This window comes from Sebastes fasciatus, chromosome 4, assembly GCF_043250625.1.
Source record: "Sebastes fasciatus isolate fSebFas1 chromosome 4, fSebFas1.pri, whole genome shotgun sequence".
Lineage (NCBI taxonomy): Eukaryota > Metazoa > Chordata > Actinopteri > Perciformes > Sebastidae > Sebastes > Sebastes fasciatus.
In genome coordinates, this window is record NC_133798.1 from 33,496,087 (window position 1) to 33,514,001 (window position 17,915).

The window sequence follows — 17,915 nt, forward strand, 5'->3', positions numbered from 1 at the left end:
ATCGGTGACTCACTATTCCCAAAAGAAACCTCACTGACCGTTTCCTCTTATCATACAGAGAAATCAGTGGTACTTGTCAGTTATGATGTACAGAGTGTGAACCTTTTAACTCCAATTTCTGTGGCATTAATTTATGGTATTATCTGACATGTTTCAATACCTTATCCAGGATGAACTTGTTCAGGTACGGCATGTATCCCTGGGTGGAGACGGGACCCTCGTCGTCGTCTTTAAAGTGCTCCTCCAGCGCCACGGGGTCATGTGGGATCCTCATCACTGTACATAAGTTGTGGGACAGCACCTGGAATGATGGGAAACATCTTCTGTTTATCATCGATTCAATTAGCTGTAGTTAGAACTAGGGCTATACTGGCATCAAATGAAACTACAAAACCTAATGAATCCATTGATACCAACCATGTCACACTAGCTTGTAGGGAAGGAGGCGAAATAACGCAATCAATTGACAGCCCGAGTTTGAACAATTAGTTCAATAAACGGATTCATTATTTAGTTGAAAAATGCCCGTCACAATTTCCCAGAGCTCGAGTGTTCATTATTTAGGAAATGAAGCAAAAGGATTTCATCTGTAAAGTTTCCTCTTCACCCAAGGACGTAAATAACTTACTAAGTAGCACTGAGATACTTGAGGAGAATAATACCAGTGTTTGTATTTGAGGAACTGATTATTTTCCAAGAAAAGGAGAAAAAGGAAGAGCTTGAAAGAGAACTCTAGTGTTGTTATGTTGCAGCAGAGACTGAGATACCCTGACGTTTACTCCTTTATATGGATCAAGCTCCAAAAACACTGGATCCTACACTTCCCATAATGCTACTCAATAGCAACTTGTGTTAAACCCATCCGGCCTGGTAAATGCTCACATCAAACTCCACAGCCAACAAGTTTATAACGTAGGTTTCCTGTTTAAAGTTTGTAGTCTTGAGCTGCATTAAACGTCAGGCTGCAACTATTCTGGTGATTATTTTCTCTATGAATCGTTTAGTCTATAAAATATCAGAAAATACTGAGAAAAGCCCACAATCCCAGTTTCCTACAAACTAAAGTGACGTCTTCAGGAGTCTTGTTTTGTCCGACCAACAGTCTAAAACCCCAAAATATTCAGTTTATTATCATTTAAAACAAATAAAATCTGCAACGATTCACATTTGAGAAGCTGGAATCAACAATTTTGGGCATTTTTGCTTGATGAATGACTTAATAAACAAACACTCTGATTAATGTTCCGTCTCTAAACTAATTAAGTTATTGTTTTAACACTAATTTGAACACTAAGAGTTAGGATGCAAAAAGCAAAAGGACTTAAGGCAGTTTCCTCGCCATGAAGAGCATCACACATCTTGAAATGAAAACAAATTGTACAATGTCTTCTCAGTCTTCTAACAGAAAGCTTCAGGATATCTCAGCCTCTGCTTCACCGAGTACAAAACTAAATCCTCTTTTCTTCTAAAATGCAGGTGTTTATGTTAAGTACAGTATGTGTCCTTATCAAGGTTCAGTAACCTCCTCTTACTAACAGGTGTTTATACTGAGCAGTGTTTCACCTGACTGAGCAGAGTAGTTTCAGGTTGCATCGTCTGTCTTTATGGAAGGAGTATCTATCTTAAATAACACATTAAATCAGTGCTACTCAGTAGATGGTAAGTTATTTAAAAGACAAATCTGACCCTCATTTTGTCCAACACATGTCAGGAAATACTTTGTCAATCAAATGTTCCGGTGAACACACATTTCTCGTAGAGCATGGTGTCAGCACTAGATGATGAGGGAGAAAAGGGAGTTTCACCTCTTTCAACACATAAAACAGCTGTTCCAGTGTTGGTGCAAAATAATCCAACTAAAAATCTGCTTTTCCTCTTTAGATTCAGAAGCAGCTGACCTCAAAACGTTTGACCTTTATTGTTGATTTATTTTCTAAACTGGTGAACAATGTCTGGCTGGCACAGAGCTGGAACTATGTGGGTGTGTCATGATGTTGTATACACGTTGAGAGTTATCCACAGGAAATTAAAAAAAAGTTTACTTTGTTTTCCACTGATACAGATACCGAATTTACTCCCGATGAACAATACATTTAACTAGTTTCCCCCCGAAAGGCAACAAAAGGTGAAATTATCTGGCATGAATACGAGTCAATGCTCCAATTAGCACGTTCCCAAACTGAGAACACTTTCTGACATGAAGGCTAATTATTGTGTAAGTACTGTACTTAAGTACAAATTTGAGGTACTTGTTCTTTACTTGAGTCACGCCACTTTATACTTCTACTCCACTACTACATCTCAGAGGGAAATATTGTACTTTTGACAGCTTTAGTTACGTTACAACTTAACATTTTTGCACACAAAACATATGAAAATGTTCAAGTAGAGCTGAAATGATTAGTCTATTGACAGAACAATAATTTGCAACTATCTCGATAATCGTTTAGTAATTTTTCATGCAAAATATCTCATGGTTCCAGCTTCACTAATGTGACGATTTGCTGCTTTTCCTGTTAATTATTTAAACTTATTTTTAATAATGTTGAGGTTTGGACTGTTGGTTGGACAAAATGAGCATTGTGAAGGTGTCACTTTGGGTTCTGAGAACTTGTGATGAGCATTTCTCACTATTTTCAGAATTTTTACAAATCAAACAATCAATCGACTAATGGAGAAAATAATCAGCAGATTCATCCAGAATGAAAGAAATCATTAGTTGCAGTCCGATACAAAATAGTTTAAAAAAAATAGCTCCACCTCAATTCCCATAATCTAATGATATAATATATAACAGTCACAGTGGTCATGTTTACATAGTGTTTACACAGTTACAAAGTACTTTACAATAAAAAGATAACACATTTAAAACACAAGGATAATGAAATATAAAGCCAATAACTAACCACATAAAAACCCAGAGAATAAAACAACTAAAATGTCATAAAACATAACTTTAATCACAGAAAAGCAATTCTAAAACAGTGAGTTTTAAAAAGTGATTTAACACTTAAACTACATTTTCAATGCAGGACATTTACTTGTAACAGTATTTTTTTTCCACAGTGTTAGTACTTGTACTGTAAAGGATCAGAGTACTTCCTCCGTCACTGTTTATCCTATCATGCTATTAGAAACCGTATATCATGACTTTAACCTACTTTAAGGCTTTTATTATCTCTGTTAGCATCACTTTATCACTCCTGGTGCTGTTTTGCTGCCTCCTGTGATGATAGTTTTAACCTCAAACACAGACAAAGTGATACTCTAATGACTTCAAAACTCCTTTAAACTCTTCATTTAACCTTCAGTGGTTTTACTCCAATATTCCTCCACTAATTTATACTTTTTGTTGTGTTGTTTTTTCTCTCTGGAAACAAGCTGAGGTCGCACTATTTACTTGGATCAATCAGTGTGAGGAGAAACAGGTGCGTCTCTGCTGCTGAGTGCTCAAACAGAAGCTCAGTTGTGTGTTTTTACACGATGAAAAACGAGATGTTTTTAAATGTAACAAACTAAAAAGATAGCAAACATTAACCCCAGTGGTGGGAGAGTTTCCTGCTCGACCAAACACCATCTCAGACTCCCACAAACACATGCGTAAAAGTAAATAAACTTACCTTCAGCTGAGATTTGGAGACTTTCCCACTTTTGTCCACATCCAGAGATGTAAACGCGTGCCATATAGACTTTAACAGTTCTTCCCTTAGAGCCATAATGCTGAGATTAAACTCTTCTGTTCTCTTCTTCTCTCTGTGGTTGTGTGTGCGACTCCTCTTCGCTTCCTCTCTGACAGTCTGAACTCTCTGTTGGACACGATGAGGAAAAGTCACATGACGCACTGCGCTGTCAGACACTCAGTGTGATTATGATGGAAGAGCTGCAGCACCTCTCAGCGAGGAAAACACACAAACACCAAGAACTAATGTGTGTATTCATCACATTATGGGTTTATGTATTATCTACAAAACCTTCTGCTGAGCTGGAACTGTAGAGCAGTGGTGGAATGAAACTAAGTACATTTACTAGTACTGTAGGATACTTCAATAGGCTACAGATTAGAGGTACTAGTCTTTTTTTTAATGCCACTTTCTACTTCTACTCAACTATAAAAAAGTTATAGTATAGTATGTCGAAAAGTCATAAAAAAGTCAGAGTATACTATGTAAAAAAAAAAATTTTTTAGAAAGTAATAGTATAGTATGTGAAAAAAAAGTCAGTATAGTGTGTCTAAAAATGTTAAGATAAAAAAGTCATGTTATAATAGTATGTCGAAAAATTTCATGAAAGAGTCTTAGTATATTATGTCAAAAAAGTTTAACAAAAATAAAAAGTCAAAGTATAGACTGTCGAATACAATGACATTTTTCAACATACTATACTGTGACTTTTTTTCATGAAATTTTTCGACATATTATACTGTGACTTTTTCGCAATTAATTTTTTTGACATACTATACTATGACTTTTTTATGAACGTACTATGACTTTTTCATGAAATTTTTTGACATACCGTAGTTTGACTTTTTTTTTCATAAAACTTTTAGACATATTATACTATGACTTTTTTTTCAAAGTACTATGACTTTTTATGATTTTTTTCGACAGACTTTTTTTATATGAAATTTTTCAACATACTATAATAAGACTTTTTTCATGACATTTTTCGACATACTATACTATGACTTTTTTTATGATTTTTTCAACATACTATACTATGACTTTCTCGCAGTTACATTTTTTGACATACTATACTATGACTTATTTTCATGAACTTTTTCGACATACTGTAGTATGACTTTTTTTCATAAAATTTAGACATATACAATGACTTTTTTTCATGAAATGTTATAACATACACTATGACTTTTTTTTCAAAGTATTATGACTTTTTATGATTTTTTTCGACATACTATACTATGACTTTTTTTCATATGAAATTTTTCAACATATTATAGTATGACTTTTTTAATGATTTTTTTCAACGTACTATACTATGACTTTTTTCATATGAAATCTTTCGACATACTATACTATGACTTTTTTTCATATGAAATCTTTCGACATCATATACTGTATACTATGACTTCTTTCCATGAAATGTTTCGACATACTACACTATGACTTTTTTTCATGACATTTTTTGACATACATCTTTTGAATTTAGAATTGATTGAAATCCTGATTAAACACTGACGGCGTGAGCAGATTCGTGCCACATAGAAAGACTTTTTAAGTTAACACTACCAGACCAGAGAAGGGTGTCGGAGGAGATGATACAGTATTTACAGTGATCTGTACAAGCGAAGGTGAACGAGCCTGACGGGAAGGGAAGAGAGGAAGATGTCAGAAATGAGGAGCTTCACATTAAAATACGTTGATTTAGTCTGTGACTTTTTTTCATGAAATCCTTCGATATACTATACTATGACTTTTTTTCATGAAATCGTTCGACATACTATACTATGACTTTTTTTCATGAATTTTTTCGACATACTGTACTATGACTTTTTATGATTTTGTTCGACATATTATACTATGACTTTTTCATGAAATACTTCGACGTTACTATACTACGACTTTTTTCCCAAAATCATAACAAAGCCATAGTTTATCATGTCAAAAAAGTCCTAGTATAGTATGTCGAAAAAAATGAAAAGGTCATAGTATAGGACATCGAAAGAAGTCATATTATAGTATGTCGAAAAAATGAAAAAGTTATAGTATAGTACATAAAAAAAAAGTCATAGTATGGTAAGGCAAAACAATTTGTGGTATAGTATAAAACATTTTTTTTTTGCAAAAAGTCCTAGTGTGGTATGTCAAAAAAGTCCTAGAATAGTATGTCAAAAAAAAAAAAAAAAGTCCTAGTATAGTATGTCGAAAAAAAACATAGTACAATGTCATAAGAAGGCCATAGTATATCATGTCGAAAAAAGTCATAGTATACTATGTCGAAAAAAAAAGTCAACAAAAAGGCCATAGTATAGTAAGTCAAAAAAATGAAAAAAGTTATAGTATAGTACGTAAAAACGGTCATAGTATGGTACGGCAAAACAATTTATGGTATAGTATTAAAAAAAAAAAAAAATTGAAAAAAGTCATGTCAAAAAAAAAGTCACATGTTGAAAAAAGTCATACGATAGTACTTCACAAAAAGAATTCAAAAAAAGGTCGAAAATAGTTGTAGTACAGTTTGTCATAAAAAGTAATATATATATATGTATATTATGTACAGTATGCTATAATTAAAGCGATGGTATAGTATGTCAAAAAAAGTCATAGGTCGTTTGCAAAGTCATTTGTGCTCATTTTTAAGACGGTGTAATGAAATGCTGAACGACTTTAAAACAGCTCAGTTCGGGTTTTTTTTTGAAGAGGTTTTTTGTTTCCCTGACACAAAAGGGAGATAAATAACAGAAAAAATAAAATCAACAAAAACCTTGGAATTGGCCAAATTGTTGTTTTAAACATCGAGATCAGCCCAGAATTTTTGCTATCGGTGCATCCCTATATATAATGTCAGAAAAGTCATAGTATAGTATGCCATAAAAAAATCATAGTATAGTATATCAAAAACTTCATAAAAAAGACGGTATTATTATGTCATACAAAATGTCAGTGTAGGCTGTCAAAAAAAAACTGCAATAGAATAACATGTTTTTTATGACCGTTTTATGTAATGTATGTAGTGTAGTAGTATAGTATTTTGAAAAGTCAGTAGAGTGTCATAAAAAACAAAATCATAGAAAGTCCTAGTATGTCAAACAAATGTCCTCCTATAATATGTCATAGTATACCATGACTTTTTATGACCGGTTTTATGACAGTACACCAGAGAAAATGTCTTTAAAAGTCACAGCATAGTAAATCGTAAAAAGTGGCATACTATACTATGGCATTTGTACCATTGGCGTGCAAGCTGCACTTTGAGAAACTGTGCAGTACATGTATACAGAAAGCATTAGAACACTGAAGGTGCCTTCACCCAGATCACTTGAAGGCAAAACTGTGAGGAAACCAGTTTCACAGTGAGGTTTTAGATGTGTGACCGTATTGTATTGACTCAACTTAAGTTCTTTATATACTGTAATCTGATGGATTTCCAGTGCTTGTGAAGGTTCGATCCTTCAACACATAATCACAGCGTGAACACAACATTAAGTGTAGATGGTGAGAATTTATTAAAAGAACATATGTACAAGGTTACAACAACAGATTTGTTTTGTGTTAAGAGGTTACAAGAACAAAAAAATGACTTTTCTAAACAATAATTTGAAGATGAATGTTGTAGGAAAAAAATAATCGAACACATGAGAACCTAAAAGAACAGGACAATGATTGTGCTAATGCTACAGGCAGGGTTGGCAGCACCAATCAACAGGGGAAATTAAAACACTATGGATCAGTTCTAACCTCACAAATAAGTCAGCTCACTGGTTGTGGTACTTCAAAACAAAACGGATGATTTTTTTTCCACAAATGGCATGATCCATTCTCCATCCGACCAGAAGATTAAACATTAAATGGTGGGGAAACGGACTCCTGCCACTTGAAAATAAGAGCCTCTAGAACGATCCAACCTGAAATGGGCCAAACCCCGATACACACAAAACATCAATAGCAGCAGGTTTTTTCTTCTTTTTCTCTTTAAAAAAAATGTGGCTGGTGTTGCCTCCAAAGTGCTCCATACAAACACACAAATCGTCAGTTCTCAGACCCTCTGGTACCCAGCATCAGGCATTTGACAGGCAGTAAGGTGCGCATGGCAAGTACATTCACTCTGAAGAGAGCTTCACTGCGGCTTCGATCCGCAGCCAACGGGCTTCGGCTTTGTCGAAGCGAAGTGCAAGGACAGAAACGGAGAGAGAGCCTGACGTCTATGCAAAACTTAAGGAATGACCGAGTGTAAAAAGGTAAAGTAAACTACCTTGCAGGAATGAAAGTTTATTTTCCAAAGTAGAAATCCATCGGAAAAAAGGGCTGAACTATGTTGGCAATGAGAGTCTATCGAGATGAGTTCAAGTTCAACATCTTCCACCACGACAGACATGGTGCTCCTCGTAAAGAAAAACTAAAAGAGACTGATCCATCTGAACGGGTTTTGATTTAAAAAGGTCCATGAGCCTTCGTGTTTCACTTCCTGTCAGAGCGGATGACAGTGTCAGTAAATGGTGAGACTGACGGACCGGTTCATCTTCTTGCCGATGAGTCTGGTGGTTCTGGGGTTGGATTGGACTGTGGAGCGGGTCAGGACCCTGTCGGTGGTCAAAACCTTCTCCTCTGCCGCAGCTCGAGCCTGCTGGGCCTTCTTCAGCTCCCTGAGGAAGATAAAGGGGTATTCATGAGAACCAGAAAGCTAAAGTCAGTTTCTTTGACTGCATTAGGGCTGCAACTAATGATTATTTTCATTATAGATTAATCAGTTTATTATTTTCTCAATAATTGTTGTGTCAATAGAAAGTCAGAAACTAATGGAAACATCCCAGTTTCCCAAAGTAATTAACATTTCATCACAAAACTTTTTGTCCAACCCCTTTCGCCATGTAAGCAATGTCTATCTAAGACACTGGGTCTGACCCACTAATGAGTAACAATGGGTTCAATGTTTTTTTCGTTGTTGTCGAATACTTACTTCTGGAGCAGTGCGTTCTTGAACTTCTCTGCGTTGAGCTCGACTCGGAGCTGGTCGGCACTCATTCTGGCAGCAGTGAGGAGCACCGGGTGTTTGATGAGCTCAGACGTTGATGGCCGTCTGCTCGGATCAGGGTGCATCATCAGCTGAAAGACCAGAAAAGAAATATAAGATTAAATAAAAAAAGGAAAAGCTGCTTAACAAGGATGTGATAAGAAATTAAGACCGTCTTCGACCAAAGAAATTCTTAGTCGACTAATGCTCATACGATTTTGCCGACTAATTGATTAGTTGATTTAATCGACAGATCTGTAAAACTGAGTTTCTCCACAAAGAATCACACAAAAGCACCACTTTAAATCTTGAGTTAACCAGACGTGCTCATGTGTTTCTGAGAAATAAGTCATTCAGCATGAAAAAGCATAAAAAATGACTAATCGACTAAAGAAATCTTGGTCGAATAAGACCAAAATGACCGATGAATCGACTAAGATTAAGTAAAAAGATTAATAGTTTCTTAAAAATCAATTTAATAGCCATTTATTAGCTAAATTTAGTTAAAATAAATTAAATTAAGTAACAATTTTATAGCAGAGACAAGCAATAAATGAAAGTTAGCTATAGATCCTTTGATCAAAACAGGATTTATTTGCCTGAAAAAAACCTTTTCTTTAAGGCCTTCATCTAAAACAATCTACAAGAATGATCAACATGCAGACATACTGACAGGAAGCAAAACAAGGCACTCAAAATGACAACATTAGTCCTCACATAGCTGCTTTTATTCAATAGAAACAACAAGATAGAATAAGTATATAGTGTTGATTGTTACCTTGAGAAGACTGAGAAACTCTGGAGAAAGCACTTGGGGGATGGCGGGGAGTTTGCCCTGTCGGATCTCGTGCCATTTGTCTCCGTTGGTGGGAAGAGGCTCGGTCCCCGAGGCGCTGACGATCGTCAGAGCCAGAGCAAAGATGTCTGCCTTCGTCAACTTACTGTAGTCCTACAAAAGAAAATCAGACCAATAAAGGAGAAATGTTAACACCTTTGTGAAGCTCTAATTATTCAAATGTAAAAGCAGTTTTTAAAGTTAAGATAACAAACCTCCTGTAAAACTTCATTGGCCAGGTATCGGCTGTCACCTTCCTCCACTTGTGGATTGTTCACTCGTGTCACATGACCGAGATCACCTGGAGGGAGAACACGTACAGAACAGATTAAAGTCATGACCATATTTACAGCAAGTAAACTTTGAAAATATCAGTAAAAAGGAACAACGCAACAAGAAGACGAGGTGGAAGCGGCTTACCTATTTTGTAGACGACGTTGGTGGTCAGCGCTTCGTCGTCATCACATTCATCACAGCTGGATGTAGACTTTCGGGAAATAAAGATGTTGCCTAGGACAAAGACATTCAAATTTCCATTAGTTACTGACCAGTAAATGTTCATGTTAAGACTCTAGCTCCTGTTGTATAAAAGACACAAATATAGAGTTGCTCTCGAAAGCGTTCAGGGTTTACGTTAGCCGGTATTACGTGTAGTTGTCCGGCAGATTAAATGATCAACGGCCAAAATGCCTGTTGGAAAATATGCAAAATAAATATATAAATAACTTAATAGCATATTCAACAGCCTAATATTGTAAGATATGTTGCCGAGACAACTTAAATATATAAACTTATACTATACAAAAGTTTAAACGCCTCCGCTCTGCTGTGCTTCTAATCCAATACACTCGCTGAGAGTGTATGCGTGCTTGAGAGAGGGAAAGAGAAAGTGGACTGCACGCAATGTTTTGGTAAGGTATTAATAATAATTTGAACGTCAATGTTATGAATGAAGCTTCAAACTATTCGGTAGGCTACAGCCCTGCAAGCCGCACAATACTAGTTTGAATTTGACAAACTTGGAAATCGGACCGACCAGCCTATTATTTTATTTTTTAGACTGCTTCTTCTTTAAACTTATTTTCAAGTTATGTCAAATATATGCTATCATATGGCTATTTAAACATATGTCCATACTGGCCGTCAAAATAAAGACTAAAGCATAAACCCTGAAAGTGTTAACTGTATAATTTCTTCTGTCAGTGGCAGAATTCTATACATACACAACTACAATTATCACTACTACAATTAGTATAATTTTTACATCCCAAAGTACTCACTTGGCTTGATGTCCATGTGCACCAGAGACGTAGAGTGGATGTACTTGAGTCCTCGAGTGACTTGCAGCAGCAGATCTTTCAGCTCCAGCTCAGTCAGGTAACTGAGTCGCCTGTAGTTCTCTGAGATGACGTCTGATAGCGTGCCGCCGTTGCAGTACTCGTTCTGGATGAGCATGTGGTCGTCCTCGGCCCAGGCTGAGTAGTAACGCACCACGTGGGGATGTTGGCCCAGCACGGCATGGGCATACACCTCCCGTAGGGCGTTCTGTCTGTGGAGGAGGGGAACAGACCGTTTTAATTAAGACACGTCTGGGGTAAGTTCTGTAGTTAAAATGAAGGAGAAAATGGTGCCTCAAGTCTTTCCACGAAACAGCTTTTATCGACCTGTATGTCTAATTACGTAAATGAGAACTTGGGTGCATTGTACTGTATGTACTCTATAATATTGATTATTCAGGGGAAAGTTTCATTTAAAATCGGCATGTCCACCACTTTGAAAAGTGTGACCTTTATTACGAAAATGACTAGTAGCACAATGTTCAACTGGTGGTAGTTTTAACATATTAAATATCATCTTTAGATAATTTTAACGTTTAGATTAGACACTTTGGACGTTGAACTTCGGGCAACCAGTCCCCAAAATAGAGTTTCTCAGATTGTTATAAAGTCAACTTACTCGTCTACTGATCCTGCCAGAGGTTTCTTTGATCGCTTGATGGCGTAAATGCAGCCATCGAGTCTTTTCACACACTTGAACACAGCACCAAACTCTCCACAGCCGATCTTCTCCAGCTCGAGGAACTCGGAGGTGTACCTGGACATCATGTTGCTTTCCATCATGGTGATCCTCTGAGGGCAGAAGAACAAATTAATTATCAACATTTACGTGTCAGTTGCTTCAGACATTTAGAAAGACCTTTGAAACCAAGAGGTTTCCTCGGCTAATTGGTTTTAATCAATCTACATATAAAAAGGTACATAGTGTAGTGATTTTGTTAATATATTTTGCACTTACAACTATTTATGTAATATCTCTACTGACTCTCTGTGTAGTCTTTTTAAAAAATATGCCTTTATGGTTCAAAGACATTTGTTATGATGTTTAAAGGTGCTATATACGATATCCAGAGCATTAATATAGCAGCAAACAACTATTTGCTATGTTAAGATAAAGAGCAGTAATGTCTAACTGAGCAGAGAACAAAGTCGTTCTCCTTCTGTGTGTGTCGTAATCCGAGTTTCTCTGTGCTTTGTCGACATAGCTGGTCCGGCTGCGTTATGTCAGGGCATATTCCTGCATGTTTGTGTCCCCACTGGCTAGCACATGGTCGCTGCTCTATACGATGGTTACAGCTGATAAAGCCATCACGACCCACGACATTGTTGCAGAAGCGTAGCGCCCACCCTTCAGTCCACTATAAATATACTCTTTATATTGTTTTCCATTCCATGTGAGGGTTTGCTGCTTTTCTCTCTTCTATAGTGTAGTAAATCGAATATGTTTGGGTTTTGGATTGATGGTTGGACAAAAACAAGAATTTTAAAACGCTCTGGGATTTATTATTTTTTTGTACTATTTTCGGGCCTTTTATAGTCTTATGATCAATCGACTAAGCGATAAAAACACCAACAGAATTATCAATAATGCAAATGTCATTAGTTACAGCTCTAAAACAAAGTTGAAACTGCAAAACGTAACAAGTTTCTACTGAAGAGAAATAAATGAACTGTATTCCTAACTGCATATGTGCGTATCACTATGTGTAATTAATGCAAATCACATTTAATTACCTTAGATGGTGGCAAAGCTTCCTCCTCTCCCTCACCGTCACTTGCCTCCATGTCTTCTCCACAAGAGCTGAAAGATAACAGACAAAAGAGGGTGTTGGTTAGCATTCTGTACAGCAGAGGGCAGCACTGGAGGCTTCACAAGCACATGGCCCAGTTAACCAGTAACCATGAGGTTTTGGTTCCCAGCCAAACCCCCTGGCCTTAGTCAACGGCTTTAACGTATCTGGGTTATTACAACAATGAGTTTGATCTGTGTTCAAGATAACGGTTGAACTTGTGAACAGGTTTTGCATTTCCGTAATAACAAAGATGAAAAGTTATTGTACACCAACTGACCAGGAAGTTTGTAACCAAAATATTGACTACAGCTTGTCAACTCCCCCCCCAGCTATTATGGAAAAGCACTACAATCTGCAGGTCTTTTAGATTTGGGGATTTATCCCTCTCAAAAGAACAAAGGGTATTTCTAACAAGACAGAAAAACTTACTCATTCCAGTGTGCTCGCTTCCTGTTTCTCTGCTGTGTGGCAGACTGGATGAGGATTGAGTCAGGGGTGAAGGGGTTAAAGTTGACCAGAGGGGTCTGCTGTCTCCTGATGCTGTCTGTGATTGACTTTCCTGAAGACTCCACATTCTTGAACAGGGCAACTCTCCTGCTGGAGGATCCCGAGCCAGAGCTCCTGGCTTTGGACAGCAAACTCTGGGGGGAACAAAAAAAAGACAGATTTAGTGCTTTGTTAATTACATGAAAGCAACAGCAGCACAGAGAAAAGAGTACAGATTTAAAAAAGGCAGATTATCTACTTTATAAAATAGTGTGATTCCAAACAAAACCTGGTTAATAAACAATATATGGTTGGTAGTTCTGAAATAAAGTATTGTGGAATATATTAAACTGGGTGTTTAAAAGGAAGTGCAGTGTAATCTGTAAAAGAAAAAACATGCCCAGACATACAACTTAATATCAACTGGCTGGCTGACTACAGAGGGAGCATTATGTAAGAGTACAGTTGTACATGAAGTGGGTCACTGTGGTTAACTGACACAGCAAAACTATCCTCTGGAATTCAAAAACCTGACCTGATTTGTTTGTTTTAGCTTGTTTTTCGTTGATTTTCTTTCCAATTCAACACATGACAAGATGCAAAAAAGGACGGTCTGCAGGACAGATAATAATGCACTAAAACAGTGCACTTTCATAGAGTAATCTACTGGAGTTACCCTGCACTATACTAATTTTTAACAGTCTCTTCTGCACTATATTCACTTTTTTAATAGTCGTGTATCACCACTGTTACTCTGCAGTATATTCAGTTTTAACAGTTTTCTTCATCTCCTTGTATTTTTATATCTGGTATATTTTTTTTGTACTTTGTACTTTGCACTACTAACTTTTTTCTGCCTTTTTACTAACATGTTTTGCACTATGGAACTGTGATGCTGGAAACTTGAATTTCCCTCTGGATCAATAAAGTTACTATCTATCTATCTATTTAAACATTTATCAGCTTAATATGTGAGCTTGCAAAAAAAACACTTCCACACAACATTTTACAGTGTAATTGTGTTTTCTAAATGTCTCAACCTTTTTTTGCACATTTATTTGGCTTCTTTTGCATCTTGTCATGTGTTGAATTGGAAAGAAAATCAACGAAAAACAAGTGTTGACAATTTATTGTTCTTATGCTTTTCATTGTATGTAAATACTACTTGTTTCTGACTGTCATCTTGTTGGTATGATCATTCTATTTTTCTTTATTTTTTTGTATTCTACATGTTCGAAATACATTTTGAAATTAAATGAAATATACGTTTTATATCAACAAAATACTAACCTTTGGTGTGTGCGTTGTGTCAAAAAGTCTGAGTTTTCTGAAGGTTTTATGTGGAGGTGCAGGGTAACTCCAGTAGCTTAGTCTATGAAAGTGCACTGTTTTAGTGCATTATTATCTGTCCTGCAGACCATCCTATTTTGCATCTTGTCATGTGTTGAATTGGAAAGAAAATCAACGAAAAACAAGCTAAAACAAACAAATCAGGTCAGGTTTTTGAATTCCAGAGGATAGTTTTGCTGTGTCAGTTAACCACAGTGACCCACTTCATGTACAACTGTACTCTTACAAAATGCTCCCTCTGTAGTCAGCCAGCCAGATGATTTGAAGTTGTTTTTTTACAGATTACACTGCACTTCACCCAGTTTAATATATTCCACAATACTTTAATTCATAACTACCAACCATATATTGTTTATTAACCAGGTTTTGTTTGGAATCACACTATTTTACAAAGTAGATGGTCTGCCTTTTTAAATCTTTACTCTTTTCTCTCTGCTGCTGCTTTCAAGTAATTAACAAAGCACTAAACTTGCACTATTTTTTATCTTATTAGTGTGTGGTGTCAAAAAAATAAATAAATTACACAGTAAAATGTTGTGTGGAAGTGTCCCATGAAAACATGCATGTAAATTATGCCAATGATCTCTATTTATATCAACAAAATACTAACCTTTGGTGTGTGTGGTGTGTCAAAGAGTGAGTTTTCTGAAGGTTTTATATATAATCCTACTTGTTTCTGACTGTCCACTTGTTGGTATGATCATTCTTTTTCTTTATTTTTAAAAATATAAAGAAATATTATTTATTTATATTAATCTTGTCTCTAGGTGGAGGCTTCAGATTAGCCCAGTGTTTTGTTTTTTTGCCTATTCCTGCACTTTATATTATTCATTTATTTTTGTGTTATGTTGTATAGTCTTTAATTGTCTAAAACAATTAAAAATACGTTATATATCAACAAATACAAAATATATAAGAAAATAACTAAATGACACTGTTAAATGTTGTGTGGAAGTGTTGTTTTTGCAAGCTGATAAACGTTTAAATGTGTCCCATGAAAACATGCATGTAAATTATGCCAATGATCTCTAATAAACATTGTTTTATATCAACAAAATACCAACCTTTGGTGTGTGTGGAGTGTCAAATAGTCTGAGTTTCCTGAAGGTTTTGTGTGGAGGTGTGTCGGGGCAGTCTGGGATCGGTGAACTGGATGCTTCTCCGTCGTCCTGCATGTAGGATCTCTCCGGTGACCCCCCAACTCCTCCGTACAACCGAGAAGCCTTCCTCGGTGACGGTGAGCATATGTTGAAGATCACGCTGCTGCTCGGTGACCGCAGGAGAGACGATGGAGACCCAAAGCCCTCCTCGTCCCACAGCTCCACGTCGGACTGATTCAACGGGCTGCTGTTGCCTCCTCCGTCTCCATCCAGCAGCAGCTTTTCCACGGTGTCTCGTCTCTCTGGCATCGGGGAGTCCATCTCCGTGAAGCCGGACTCTCCTCCGGTGCTGTTGTTAACGTCCTCTATGGGCTCATCCTCTCCGTCGCTGGATGTGAACTGGAGCTTCTGTTGGATCGGTGGAGCTTTAAGAGACGCAGGTCCGTGTCGGTGGCGACTGTAGCTCGACATTTTTCAGGATTTAAACCCTGCTCTCGTCGACGAAATCACACGGTTGGACACCACTACTGTTGTAGTAGCGTTACTTACAATAAAAACACACTTTTTACTACCTTAAATGAAAGGTATCGTGTCCAAAAACTGTCCAAAAATATCGCTTAAAGGTCCGTTAACATGTAACTGCAACACGCCCATCCAGAGCGGAGAGAAATGGCGTCAACGTCGATGAAACGGTGTTATAACTACAATAAAACACAATATCCTCGGTCCAGTTGAGCTCCAGTATCCGTCACTAGCTTCTTAATAAGTCGCAGACGCTAGAAAACGCGTGTTTCCGTGTTAAAATCACACAAAAAACACACCAATGTTTACAAAAAAAGTTTTGAATGAGTCAACTACTAACTGAAGGTTCTTCCTATCACGCGCGTGGCAAAAGAAGGACTTCCCGCGACCGTTGGTCAGGTGGCTCCGCGCGCAGCCAATCAGAGGGAGGCTCGGATTTTTTGAAAGATGGGCGTTCTAGAATGGAGTTTTGAGGGGTGGGGGAAGTGGGAGGCGTTACGTCATCCGAGGCAACAGAGTGCGATCTGGCGCGAACCGCCTTTCATCATACAATACAATTAATTACATCAAGTCTGAGAGACAATAGGTCCATTATTGAGGCGGTATGATCAATGAAGCCGCAATACATGAGTAGATTAAAGGTCAAATCTGAATATAGACCACTTTCTGTTCAGCTATACAACACACAATACATATAAAACTATTATTCTATAGTAATAAAACACCATGGTGGATAGTATCTAAGTACATTTACTCAAGTACTGTACTTAAGTACAATTTTGAGGTAATTTTACTTTACCTGAGTATTTAATTTTATGCCATTCTACTCTACTAAATTTCAGAGGGAAATGTTGTAAATATAAATACATAATATGTGTTTACTTAATAGAGTATGTTATATTGATATTAATTTCAATTGAGTATGTTTATATTGAAATACTTTATGAGTAGAATGGTGCCTTTCAGATAGTTTTATCATATTGCAATATTATTACTGATTCTTTAACTTGCATTTTAATGTTACAACTGGTGGAGGTGGAGCACATTTTCATTACTTTTTACACGGATGGATAGTTTAATCTATAGTGCAGTGTCATATTTTATAATTCCATATGTATTTTGTTTATAAAACCTTCATCTGTAAAGTATCTAGTAACTCCAGCTGTCATATAAATATACTCAATTGAAATTAATATCAATATAACATACTCTATTAAGTAAACACACCATTTAAATTCTTATTTAAGATAAGTATTGTTAGAGAAATTTACTTAATTGCCTCATTATGCAGAAAGGCCCCCTTGAGAGTGTTACTTATTGTATTATATATGATATATATTACTAACAAAGTATAATTGTAAATTTGTAGCTGGTTGAGATTGAGCTAATTTTGGCCACTTTATATATTGTTGGTTACTGTAACCTTTACTATTCTTAGTCTGCAAACAAACTAATAAATAAAGCCGTCAAATGACTGTAATGGAGTAAAAAGTAGAATATTCGCCTAGGTGAACTAGGAGCTATGAAGCATAATAAGAAAACTCGTGTTAAAGTGCAAGTACCTCAGGATTGTACTGAATTACAATAGTTGAATACATGTACTTACTTCATTTCAATCACTGCTTAAGTCTAAGGGGGGCTTTAAAACATAAACTTTCCAATTCATGGTGGAAAATTCCCAAATTGTAGAAACACCCGTGTGAATATGGGCCTTGAACATTGTCTCTTATCAGTGGTTTATGATAAGGCTGACAGCTGATAACACCTCTGCTCTATGTGTCATCTACATCTGTAAGGTTATACT

At 36.5% G+C, this 17,915-nt stretch overlaps 2 protein-coding genes across 2 annotated transcripts in view; both read right to left on the reverse strand.

The window, feature by feature from the left end:
- swap70b (switching B cell complex subunit SWAP70b) overlaps window positions 1-3,828 on the reverse strand; it is a 35,988-nt gene extending 32,160 nt beyond the window's left edge. The window contains exons 1-2 of the mRNA XM_074633741.1: window positions 3,621-3,828; window positions 161-301 (exon numbers count right to left, since the gene is read on the reverse strand). Coding sequence (XP_074489842.1) covers window positions 161-301; window positions 3,621-3,716 — 237 coding nt within the window. The 5' untranslated portion in view covers window positions 3,717-3,828. The remainder of the gene's footprint in view (window positions 1-160; window positions 302-3,620) is intronic.
- A 3,331-nt stretch (window positions 3,829-7,159) lies between these two features.
- Window positions 7,160-16,528, reverse strand: wee1 (WEE1 G2 checkpoint kinase). Its single transcript, XM_074633746.1, has 10 exons — window positions 15,554-16,528; window positions 13,083-13,294; window positions 12,595-12,661; window positions 11,480-11,652; window positions 10,804-11,072; window positions 9,944-10,033; window positions 9,739-9,824; window positions 9,467-9,637; window positions 8,635-8,780; window positions 7,160-8,320 (listed from the first exon to the last, which is right to left on the reverse strand). The coding sequence occupies exons 1-10, from the start codon at window positions 16,058-16,060 to the stop codon at window positions 8,164-8,166; spliced, it is 1,878 nt and encodes a 625-aa protein (XP_074489847.1). The 5' UTR covers window positions 16,061-16,528; the 3' UTR covers window positions 7,160-8,163.
- Window positions 16,529-17,915: the final 1,387 nt, after the last annotated feature.